At 47.8% G+C, this 12,019-nt stretch overlaps 1 protein-coding gene across 1 annotated transcript in view; it reads right to left on the bottom strand.

Annotated features, from left to right (window-relative positions):
- LOC108540271 (cytochrome P450 2F5-like) overlaps positions 1-1,185 on the bottom strand; it is a gene marked incomplete at its 3' end in the record, with an annotated part of 24,591 nt that extends 23,406 nt beyond the window's left edge. Inside the window, 3 exon segments of the mRNA XM_017889243.1 lie at positions 642-664; positions 666-802; positions 899-1,185. Coding sequence (XP_017744732.1) covers positions 642-664; positions 666-802; positions 899-1,069 — 331 coding nt within the window.
- Between the last annotated feature and the right edge of the window lie 10,834 nt (positions 1,186-12,019).

Here is a 12,019-nt window from a genome sequence, read left to right as displayed (position 1 = left end):
CGGGATGGTCTCGATCTCCTGACCTCGTGATCCGCCCGTCTCGGCCTCCCAAAGTGCTGGGATTACAGGCTTGAGCCACCGCGCCCGGCCGAGATTTGTGTTTAAAATAAAGTTTGGGGCTGGGCGCAGTGGCTCACACCTGTAATCCCAGCACTTTGGGAGGCTGAGGAGGGCAGATCACAAGGTCAGGAGTTCAAGACCAGCCTGGCCAGCATGATGAAACCCAGTCTCTACTAAAAATACAAAAATCAGCTGGGTGTGGTGATGCATGCCTGTAATTCCAGTTACTCAGGCAGGAGAATCGCTTGAACCTGGGAGGTGGAGGTTGCAGTGAGCCGAGATCATGCCACTGCACTGCAGCCTGGGCAACAGAATGAGACTCTGTCTGAAAAATAAATAGATAGATAGATAAATAAATAAATAGATAAAGAGTGGAATTCAGGACAGTGGTGGGATCTGGAGGTGGGGAAGGTGGGACAGACTTCACTGTAGACCAACACTACCTCGCTGCATTGCATTTGGTGTCATCAGTGATCTCAGCAGCCCTGAGTGTCAACAAGATTGAGATGACAGTCTCCACCCTCACCCCCTCCCTCAATATGGAAAAGGCCCAGAGTAGAGGAGACAAGGACGAGGCTTACCATTGCCCTTGGTAAAGTTGAAAGACAGGGTAGTCACCGTGGCCACTAAACTCCTCTCCCTGGTCCACCAGGGCCTCCTTCATGGCTAGGTACCCGCTGAGGACCACCACCCGCCTGGATCCCAGGTGCACTGTGTATACAGAGCCATACTCCTTGCTCAGCTAGGGATAGGAAGACAGAAGTTACAGGGGTTCCTGTGGCCATGGGACCCCCTCCTCCTGATCCTTCCACTATCACCCAAGCTAAGGGCCTTGCACCTTAGTGAGAGAAGTCAGCATGTTTTGGGAATGAAGCAGCAGCAGGTTTCCCAGGAGTGGGAGGGGTCTGGGTCCTGGAGGCAGCTTTCCCTTATCTCTTGAGCTTGGGGTCAGGAGCAGACAGATGAGAACCAGGAGCAGGAGTAAGATGTCTGTGCTTATGCTGTCCATGGTGCAGGCAGCTGCTGGCGTCTGGAGGGCAAAGTGGGAGAGGACATCGCTGAGGAGAGGGTGGGATCCCCCCTTTCCTGATCTCCACTGGGGCTTGCCTTCCCTAGGCCCTGGAAATGAAGGCAGATGGAGAGAAGGAGACAGGGAGAGGCCAGGGGTTGGGGAAGGGAGGGAGAAAGGAGGAAAGAGGCAGAGATAGTCAACATACAGACAGATAATGAGACAGAAACACAGAGACAGAAATGGAGAGAGACAAGGGATAGAGGAACAGAGACTAAGAGAGGTCGAGAGATATGCATAAAGATAATGAGAGAGACAAAAAATCAGTGAGCGATCTACATATGTACAGATGTCTGTCTACCTATCAGCCATCTATCTATCACCCATCTCGATCTATCTATCTATCTATCTATCTATCTATCTATCTATCTATCTATCTATCTCCTATTAGCTATCATCCATCCATCATCTATCTATCTATCCATTCACCTATCTATCATCTATTATCTATCTCTCATCATCTGTCTATCATCTACCTATTCTTCTATCATCTACCTGTCATCGATCTATTATCTGTCTATCTATCATCCATCATCTACTATCTATCATCTATCTTCTATGTATCATCTATCTATGTATCATGTACATATCTATGATCTATCTATTATCTATTGTCTATCTGTCTATCTATCTATCTATCTATCTATCTATCTATCTATCTCTGTCCTTTGTCGAAGGAGACTGGATTCGTGCATACAGAGACATGTGATAAAGAGTGAATAAAGACACACAGGGACAGAGACAGACAAACATAGAGATAGGAGAGCGACAAGAGCACATCACAGAAAGACACAGAGGCTGACACAGACCGGAGGAAAAAGGACAGAACTAGACAGACACAGAGCTAGAGAAAGACAAGAGAGATTGAGTGGAGAAGACAGCGAGATGGACACTGACTGAGAGACAGAGATGCGGACATTGGAAGGATAGAGAGAAAAAGGGTGAGAGAGCCAGAGAAAAGAGACAGAGATTGAGGGAGAAGAACGAATGACAGAGACAGAGATACACAAAGACAGAGCCACAGAGAGATGGAGAGAGAGAGAGAGAGAGAGAGAGTGAGCGAGAGAGAGAAGAGAGAATAAAGAGGCCAGGAGAGATGGGTTAGACGCACACAAAGACACGAGGCTAGACTGAAAGGGCAGATCAACCGAGAGACTGCAGGCTGGGACCGGTGGCTCACACCTGTAATCCCCGCAACTTTGGGACGCCGAGGCAAGCGGCTGGACTTGCTGAGGTCAGGGGAGTTCCAAGACCAGCCTGGCCAACATGGGTGAAACCCTGTCCTCTACTAAAAACACAAAAAATTATCGCGCTTGGTGGCGAGGGTGCCTGCTAATCCCAGCGACTCGGAGGCTGAGGCAGGAGAATCGGCTGTGAAGAGCCGCGCAGCGAGGTGGAGTTGCAAGTGAGCCAAGATTGAGCCCACCTGCGGTACTCCGCCTCAACAACAAAACAAAAAAACAAACAAACAAACAAACACAAAAACAGAGAGACTGAGACAGAGAGGAAGGGCCCGCAGAAACAGTGACAGGGGAAGAATCAAGTGTTGCCAACCATCGGCGGAGTCGCCCATTGCAGCAGAAAGTGATGCCACTCGCTGGGTGCAGCAGCGCCAGTACACAGATCCCGTGGCCTCAGAACCAGGGATGTGAGAGCTCTCCTGAGGAGACAGCAACAAGAGATTCCTGCGCAGCGTCTCAGAGACACGCAGCATGGCAGCTCGGCGCACCAGCTCTCTTAGGCAGCCACCCTCTCCTCCTCTGCGCTCTGTCACCTTACCCCGCTGCGGAGCGGCAGGAGACACTGATTGGGCTGCCGCTAGACCCTGCAAGCTCTGGGTGGTGCTTGGGGGCGGGTTGGTGGGGCAGAGGTTGTTCTTGTTTCTCTCCACACCCTCCCTCCTTAACCCTTTTTCTTCTTTCCTGTGAACTTTAAATCCCTCCATCATCCTGCATACCTTTTCCTGCGGTCCTAGAGCTCACACACACAGTGCTACTCACAGCCATGCCTGGGGCGCCCTCCTGGGATGGGGCAAAGCTTTTTCTTTTTTTTTTTTTTTTTGACCATTCGCCCTGGGCTTGTTTTGGGGGTAGGGAGAATGGGGCTCACGAAGTGCGGCTATGGCAAAGAAATGGGCCAGGGGATAGGGGCTGGGTCCTTTGGTGTTTGGGGCTTGGATCTCTTTCTCTGGGTTCAAGTCCAGTTCTCGCCACTGATTGGCTGAGTGGCCCTGGCCAAAGTCCTTTTCCTCTGGAGCTGGAGTTATCTCTTTCTCTGTGAAGCCTTATTTTTTCTAGCTCTTGCGGTTCCCTGTCCTCTTGCCATGGTCCTCTGAATGCTCCTGTGTCCTTTGCTTGCTTCTGCCCTCTACAGTCTCTGCTCTGAAAATCTTTTTGGTGTCTCTGTGTCCCCCTGTCTCCTCTCTCCCTCAGTGTTCTCTGGGTCTTATTATTTCTCCCATGCTCTCTGGGCTTTCTCCTTCTCTCCTGCAATCTCTGCCCTGATCTCCCTGTAAGTACCTTTCTCAGTCACTCTCTCCTGATCTCATCCGTCTCTCAACTCTCTCTGTCTCTCATGTCTCCACGAGTCAAGACTGCAACTTGGTGGGAACTGAAGCCAGGCTGAGGTTGAAGGAGTGAGTATATAGGAGAAGGACAGACTGGAAAGCACACGGAAAAAGTTTCCTCAGAACTAGATGACAGTCCTCTCTCCCAAACAAACAAACAAAGAGCTCATAAACAACCTCTTGCTGCACTCCTTAACCACGCAGCCGAGCCATGATACTACTCTTGGCTCCTGCCTTAAGAAATGACCCAAGATAAGCTAACTAGGTGACTCCATAGGCCTTACATCCCAGTACTTGAGAGGCCCGAGGTGGGCTGATCACCTTGAGGCTCAGGAGTTCGAGAACAGCCTGGCCAACCATGGTGAAACCCTGTCTCATAACTAATAATACAACAAATTAACCAGAGCTGGTAACAGGTTGTAAGTAGACCAAGATTGTGCCACTGCACTTCTAGCCTGGGCGAACAAGACAGAACCATCTCAAAAAAAAGAAAATACACAGCTTTTCTTCACTGTATGCTAAAGGCTGCTCCTGGAAGCAATATGTAATCTTTTGAGAGTACACCATGTGTTACATACATCAGAAGCTCAATTCCTAATATACATTAACATGGAGAAGCATGTCACTGGCATATGGATGTGACACAATTTGCTTTTCACCCAGTTGATGGAACATATGATTGTTTCAGGTCTGTGCTATTATAAATAAATAATATGTATTCATTCTTGGTGTATAACTGCATATGTCTTCGATGGGGTCTATGTTTCCATGTAGTCATGGATATATCTGGTGAGTGTGACTGCTGGTCCTACGATAAGTGTATATTTTATAAGAAACTTCCAAACTCCTTCCCAAAGGTTGTTGTGTGATGTTTTCACTCCCTGTAGATCCCAGCTACTCAGGAGGCTAAGGGCACTAGATCGCCTTGAACCCGGGAAGGCAGGAAGGTTGTAGTGAAGCTGAGATCATGCCACTGCACTCCAGCCTGGCACAGAGTGAGACTGGGTCTCAAAAAGAAAAAAAAAAAACTGGCCCTAGGTACCCCCTCCTGGCCAGATCACAGGATATTGAGCTGGCCAGCTCTGGTGCCAGGGCTAGGCCTGGGTGGAGAGCCCCCGAGTCCAGGGTCTGGGAGGTCAGGTGGAGTGTGGGTACCCCACACAGTTCGTGGGGTGTGCACCAGGATTGGCTGTTTCCCAGAGGCAGAGGAGGAAGTGTTTGGAGTCCTGGGGAATTTGAACACCCTAGGTCCCCCAGGCTATGGTGGATGGAGTTGGCGCCCAATCGCTGCTTGTTTCAGTTCTGGAAAGCCGGTTGGGGCAGGTTCTGGAAGAGGGCTGAAGGCTTGCTTGATGAGGGATTATATACGCTCCCAGTTTCCCCTTGGGCATTCTACCCCCATCTTCTTTTTTCATATATAATATATATATATATATATATATATATATTAATATTTAAAATTTATTTTTTTTCTGAGACGCGAGTCTCGCTCTTCCACCACAGGCGGAGTTGCAGGGCCGGATCTCAAGCTCACTGCAAGCTCCGCCTCCCGGTTTACGCCATCCTCCCCTCGCCTCAGCCTCCCGATGGCTGGCACTGACCAAGCGCCTGGCAACCTCGCCCGGCTATGTTTCTTATATTTTTTAGTAGAGACGGGGTTCACCGGGTTAGCCAGGGATGGTCTCGATCTCCTGACCTTGTGATCCCCCCATCCTCCGTCGCCTCCCAAAGTGCTGGATTACAGGCTTGAGCACCACGCCCGGCCCCTAAACCCCCTACTTCTAAAGGGAGGGTGCAAGTGTTGATCCACACCAATCCTGTAAGCAATTTTCCCTTACCCTAGAAACTTGGTTAAGAGGGGCAATAATGCAGGCGGCGTGTGGCTCATGCTTGTAATCCCCAGCACTTTGGAGGCCGAGGTGGTGGCGGTATTCTATTTGCCCCTACCATCTCCAATCTCCACCATGGCCTGTCCTTTTTTTTTCTTTTTTGAGATGGAGTCCTCGCTCTGCTTTGCCCACGGCTGGGTGCAGTGGCCGGATCTCAGCTCACTCAAGCTCCCCTCCTGTGTTTCACCGCCATTCTCTTGCCTCCAGTCCTCCCCAGTAGCTGGGACTACAGGCACCCCCGCCACTCGCCCGGCTAGTTTTTTGTATTTTTTTAGTAAGAGACGGGGTTCACCGTGTTTAAGCCAGGGATGGTCTCGATCTCCTGACCTTGTGATCCGCCCGTCTTTAGCTCACCAAGTGCTGTGGATTACAGGCTTGAGCCCACCGTTGCCGACTGACCTGTCTTTTAAGAAAGGGTGGCCTCTATCAGCTGTAACCACCCATGCCTCCCTTCACCTTCTACATTGAAAAAAATTTTTGGGGTTTGGCCACTGGAAGGTTGAGAGAAGAGTCAATGTCAGATTATTTTGCTTGGCAGTGTGATAGCAGATGTTGTATTCCTCTGCCAGAACCATGCCCCTTCTGCGCTGGGGGTTATCTCTCTTTACCCCTTATACATCAGTCTTCGGTTTCAGATACTGCTCCCTGTCACTGCACTTTTAACTAGGGAATGATAAGTGCGTTCTCCTTATTGTAAAGCCGTAAAAATGCTTCACATCTTATAGGTTTCCTTCACACACTGCCTCCACTTTTGTTAAAAAGTCCCTCCATTGCCAGGCCGGTGGCTCACACCTGTAATACCAGATTTTGGGAGGCCGAGGCCGGGCAGATCACGAAGGTCAGGAGATCGACGACATCCCTGGCTAACCACCGGTGAAACCCCGTCTCCTACTAAAAATAACAAAAAATTAGCCGGGTGTGGTGCGAGTGCCTGTAGTTCCAGCTACTGGGGAGGCTGAGGCAAGAGAATGTTCGTGAACCCAGGAGTGGGAGCTTGCAGTGGCAGCCGAGATTGTGCATGCGGCACTACAGCCTGGCGTGACAGAGCCAGACTCCAGTCTCAAAAAAAAAAAAAAGAAAGAAAAAAAAAAAGTCCCTCCATTAAGCGCTCATATTTTTCTGCTGGGATTCTGATGGACAAAGTCTATCAAATGAATGCATCATAATTTGTTTAACCAATATCTTGGTGCACATGTTGATTTCCCATTTTTCATTACATAAACAGTTCTTTGATGAATCTAGATGATTTTGCACACTTTCATGTACATCGTAGGAGACGTTACTACAAGTGGAGTTAACTGAATCCAAGAGTATGCTCTTTTGTAATTTAGACAAAAGCGTTCACATTACTGTCCTCTGAAGCTGTACCAATGTACAGTTCCAGGAACCGTAACTGAGGGTAAGGATTGCTCTGGGAGGCTGAGGCGGGAGTGGATACCAGCCTGGACCATATAGTGAGACATCATCTCTACAAAAAAAATTAAAAAAGTTTTGTACTACTAGGGTGTGGCAGAACGCACTTGTGGTCCCAGCTGCTTGGGAGGCTGAGGTGGGAGAATTGCCTGAGCCAGGGGGTCAAGGCTACAGTGAATTTTGATTGCACCACTGCATTCCAGCCTGGGTGACAGAGGAAGACACTGTCTCAAAAAGACCAAAAACCCCATCCCAAACAACCAACAAAACAAGAGGCCGTGATTTCACACCCAGTCATCTTAATAGCTCAAGTTTTGATTTAGAGACGGTGGTTTGAACATCTGCTAAATTCCCGATGTTGAAGAATCGCTGAGTCAAAGGTTTCAGCCTCTTTCCAAGGGAGAGAGCATGTGGACGATTACCATTTCATGCAGGCATTTGGTTTTATGGTTTTACGGACTCACGTGCTTGTTACAAAACCAGACACAGCTTTAGGGCTTCTTATTACCTTCCCCCAACCCGTCCTTGGTAGAAGAGTCAACAAATGACATCTAAGCTGCCAACACATATTGGAAAATGTTTGAAACTTGAGCTCTGTGGTTTATTATGAAACATAAAGTGCCCTGGAGTTTGAATTTCTTCCCAGTTGGTCTTAGTACCCTGTCTGCAGATTGAGGGTAAAGGGCAGGAAGGGGAGTAAGTGTAGTTAAGACCATAGCCTCGGCCGGGTGCGGTGGCTCACGCCTGTAATCCCAGCACATTGGGAGGCCGAGGTGGGTGGATCGCTTGAGGTCACAAGTTCAAGACCAGCCTGGTCAACATGGTGAAACCCCCATTTCTACTAAAAATACAAAAGTTAGCCAGGTGTGGTGGTAGGTGCCTATAATCCTAGCTACTCGGGAGGCTGAGGCAGGAGAGTCACTTGAACCCGGGAGGCAGAGGTTGCAGTGAGCCGAGATTGTGCCACTGCACTCTCAGCCTGGGTGACAGAATGAGACTGTCTCAAAAAAAAAAAAAAAAAAAAAAAAAGCATAGCCTCTAGAGTCAAACAGATCTGACTACTACATCTGTGCTAGGTACTTTTGGTGGTTGAACCTTAATGGTTCCGACTCTCGGTTTGCTCACATGTAAAATGTTGACGATCACAGAACCTTTATCACGGATTTCTAAAGACTGCATAGCATACTCCAAGAAAAGTTCTGCTTTGCACAGCATCAGGCACAGGGAAGCTCAACACCTTGAAGCTGCTGTTTTTATTTCTAGGTCCCTAAGATCTTCCTTGTCCTCCTTATGTCTCCCCTCTTGATCCTCCATGTTTATTCCTTTCTTGAAAGTCAAGGGTCCAGGAAGAAGGTGATATCCTGGAGGGCAAGCCCACACAATTGGGATATGTGGTGGACATTCACCCATTCTTAGATCCACTGCTGCTCTTCCTCTGCTTGTCTATCACAAGGGGCTGACACCTGCACACTAATTCTGTCTTGAGTGAGACTGCGTAGGGGAACATGGCCATTTGGGTCCATTAGGAAAGGGTTTTGAGGTCAGAACGTGGGTATTTGGTGTACATGAGAGTTTGGTGGCCTCTGTTGTAGGAGGCTTTGGAAATGCGTATTGTTGTGAGGTCCTGAGGGAGGAAGTTTGGGATGAACATGGAGATTCTAGGCTGTGGAGGAAGATGCAACATGGCGACTGGAGGATTCTGGGACCTTACCTTGGTACCTTGGTAACGAGGAAATCTTTAGCTTCATTTTTATTAATTACCTTTTTTTGAGATGGAGTCTCACTGTCACCCAGGCTCGAGTGCAGTGGCATGATCTTGGTTCACTGCAACCTCTTCCTCCTGGGTTTAAGCAATTCTCCTGTCCTAGCCTCCCGAGTAGTTGGGACTACAGGCATGCAAGCCACTACACCCGGCTAATTTTTGTGTTTTTAGTAGAAACGGTGTTTCACCCTATTGGTCAGGTTCGTTTTGAATTCCTGAGGTCAGGTGATCCACCCACTTCATCCTCCCAAAGTGCTGGGATTACAGGTGTGAGCCACTGTGCCTGGCCAATCTTTAGCTTTAGTGTTCTTGCAGACTCTGCACTGCAATTCATTGTCCTAAAATCCCTGAACGTCTTAGATAACAGACTTCATGGAAATCTTGGTTGATCCTCAGGTTTGTGTTCTGGGCCCTAGAAATTCAGCGATCTCCTTATAGACTTTAGTTGGAGAAAGAGAGAAGGAAGACCTGGAACTGGGTTTATGTGGAAATTGCAATGTCTGAAGGATCCACGGACCTAGTAGAAGCTGCATATTGGAGAAATATGCAGAAGGGATTGTAGCTATCTAAGTGTGCCTGGGGATTCTCAGGAATCTGGAATGAAGGCAAGTCCTGAAACTTCTGGGATTTCACAGATTTTGTGAGTCTGAGCGGTTGCTAGGGATCCACAGATCTTGGAGAGGCTGGATGGTCCCACAGGAATCCAAGGGTCTCAAGACATTCTGATGGATATTGGATTATCTCTGGAATTTCAGAGGGAAGGAATCTACAGAATCTGTGGACTACCTGCTACAAGGGAGGAGAAAAGCTCTGTGCAGTCTTGAAGAAGCTAACTGAAATCCAAGGGATTCAGAAAATGCCAATATTTTTCCATTTCTTTGCTGTAGTGGAAAGAATTAAAGGGCTCAAAGTCATGGACACTTTTATTGTGCTCTGAAGGTCTCTTGGTCTTCCAGGAGTCCTAGGGATCTAGGGATCTTGGAAATGTTAGTGGCTTAGTGAGCTCCTGCTGCTATAACACATACCATGGATGAGTGACTTAAACAACAGAAATTTCTTCCTTCTTTTTTGTTTCAGATGGAGTCTTGCTCTGTCACCCAGGCTGGAGTGCAGTGGCGCAATCTTGGCTCACTGCAACCTCTACCCGCTGGGTTCAAGTGATTCTCCTGCCTCAGCCTTCTGAGTAGTTGGTATTACAGGCCTCCAACACCACACCTGGCTAATTTTTGTATTTTTAGTAGAGTTGTGGTTTCACCATGTTGGCCAGACTGGTCTTGAACTCTTGGCTTCAGGTGATCCACCTGCTTCAGCCTCCCAAAGTGCTAGGATTACAGGCATGAGCCACCTTGCCTGGCCAGAAATTTATTTCTTACAGTTTTGGGGGCACCAAGATCAAAGTGCCAGCCAATTTGGTTCCTGGTGAAAGCACTCTTCCTGGTTTGCAGACAGCCACTTTCGTGCTGTATCCTCACATGGCCGAGAGGTAGAGGGAGAGATCATCTCTCTCCTATCTCTCTCTCTCTTTTTTAGAGATGGGATTTCTCCTTGTCATCCCAGGCTGGAGTGCACTGGCACAATCATAGCTCACGGCCAACTCGAATTCCTAGGTTCAAGCAATCCTCTTGTTTCAGCCTTCTGAATACCTGGAACTACAGGCACATGCCACCACATCTGGTTAATTTTTAAATTTTTGTAGACACGGAGTCTCACCATTGGAATTGTTCAGGTTGGTCTCGAACTCCTGGGCTCAAGTGATTCTCCTGCTTCAGCCTCCCAAAGTGTTGGGATTAAAAGCATGAGCCACTGTGCCGGGCTTCTGTCTCTTCTTACAAGGGCACTAATTCTATTCATGAAGTCACCACCATCATGACCAAATTACTTCCCAAATGCTCCAGCTCCAAATACCATCACATTATGGATTAGGACTTCAACGTACAAATTTTGAGGGCACACTAACAGTTAAACTTCTATAGCAGCTGGATTCTGAGGGCTTTGATATTCTTTGGTGTCTGAAGCAAGAACAAGGGGACCCAACCTCCACTTCAGTCAAGAGACTCCCAAACTGTGAACTGTTATAGGCCTGGAAACTGAGGGAGAGATAGTAACTTTCTACTGTGGATGTTCGTATTTCTGGTCAACAGACATGACTTTTTTTTGTTTTTGAGATGGAGTCTCACTCTGTTGCCCAGGCTGAAGTACAGTGGCATGATCTCTGCTCACTGCAACCTCCACCTCTGCTGAGTTCAAGCAATTCTCCTGCCTTAGCCTCCCGAGTTGCTGAGTTTACAGGTGCATGCCACCACATCTGGCTTATTTTTGTATTTTTAGTAGAGACAGGGTTTCACCATGTTTCCTAAGCTGGTCTTGAACTCCTGACCTCAGGCGATCCACCCCCCCTTTGCCTCCCAAAGTGTTGGGATTACAGGCGGGAGCCATTGCCCCCAGCCTAGGAGTAGTGTATTAATCTGTTCTCACATTGCTGTAAAGAACTACCTGAGACTGGGTGATTTATAAGAAAAGAGGTTTAGTTGATTCACAGTTTTGCAGGCTGTACAGGAAGCATGGCTGAGGAGGCCTCAGGAAACTTACAATCATGGTAGAAGGTGAAGGGGAAGCAGGCACATCTTATATGGCTAGAGAAGGAGGAAGGAGAGCGAAGGGGGAGTTGCTACACACTTTTAAACAACCGGATCTCATGAGGACTCACTGTCATAAGAACGGCAAGGGGGAAATTCATCCCCATGAGCCAACCACCTCCCATCAGGCCCATCTTCCAACATTAGAGATTACAATTCAACATGAGATTTGGGCAGGGGCCCAGATCCAAACCATATCAAGTAGAATTTCTGAAAATTATGTTTCACATTAATAAGCATACTTTACTTAAAATGTCTACAGTTACATACCAGCAGATTGAATAACCTAGAAGAAATGGGTACATTCTTAGAAACACGCAATTTACTAAGAATGAATCTTGAAGAAATAGAAACAAATGGGACCAATAATGGTATTTCTTGGTTGTATGATGTGGTAGGGAGAATAATGCCCCACCCTTAAAGATGTACACACCCCAATCTCGGGAATGTCTTACCTTGTATGGCAAAGGGGACTTAGGAAATGTTACTAAGGTATGAATCTTGAGATGAGAAGATTATTCCAGTTCATCCAGGAAGTCAATCATAATTCCTAAGATGTGCAGAACCTTTCTCAAGCCATGGAGAGAGAGAGAGAGAAGGAAGAGAGAGACAGATAGAGGCGGG

Source organism: Rhinopithecus bieti, unplaced genomic scaffold, assembly GCF_001698545.2.
Source record: "Rhinopithecus bieti isolate Rb0 unplaced genomic scaffold, ASM169854v2 scaffold_19200, whole genome shotgun sequence".
Taxonomy (NCBI): Eukaryota; Metazoa; Chordata; class Mammalia; order Primates; family Cercopithecidae; genus Rhinopithecus; species Rhinopithecus bieti.
Note: the sequence above shows the minus strand (reverse complement) of the source record. Positions and strands in the feature narration are given on the sequence as shown.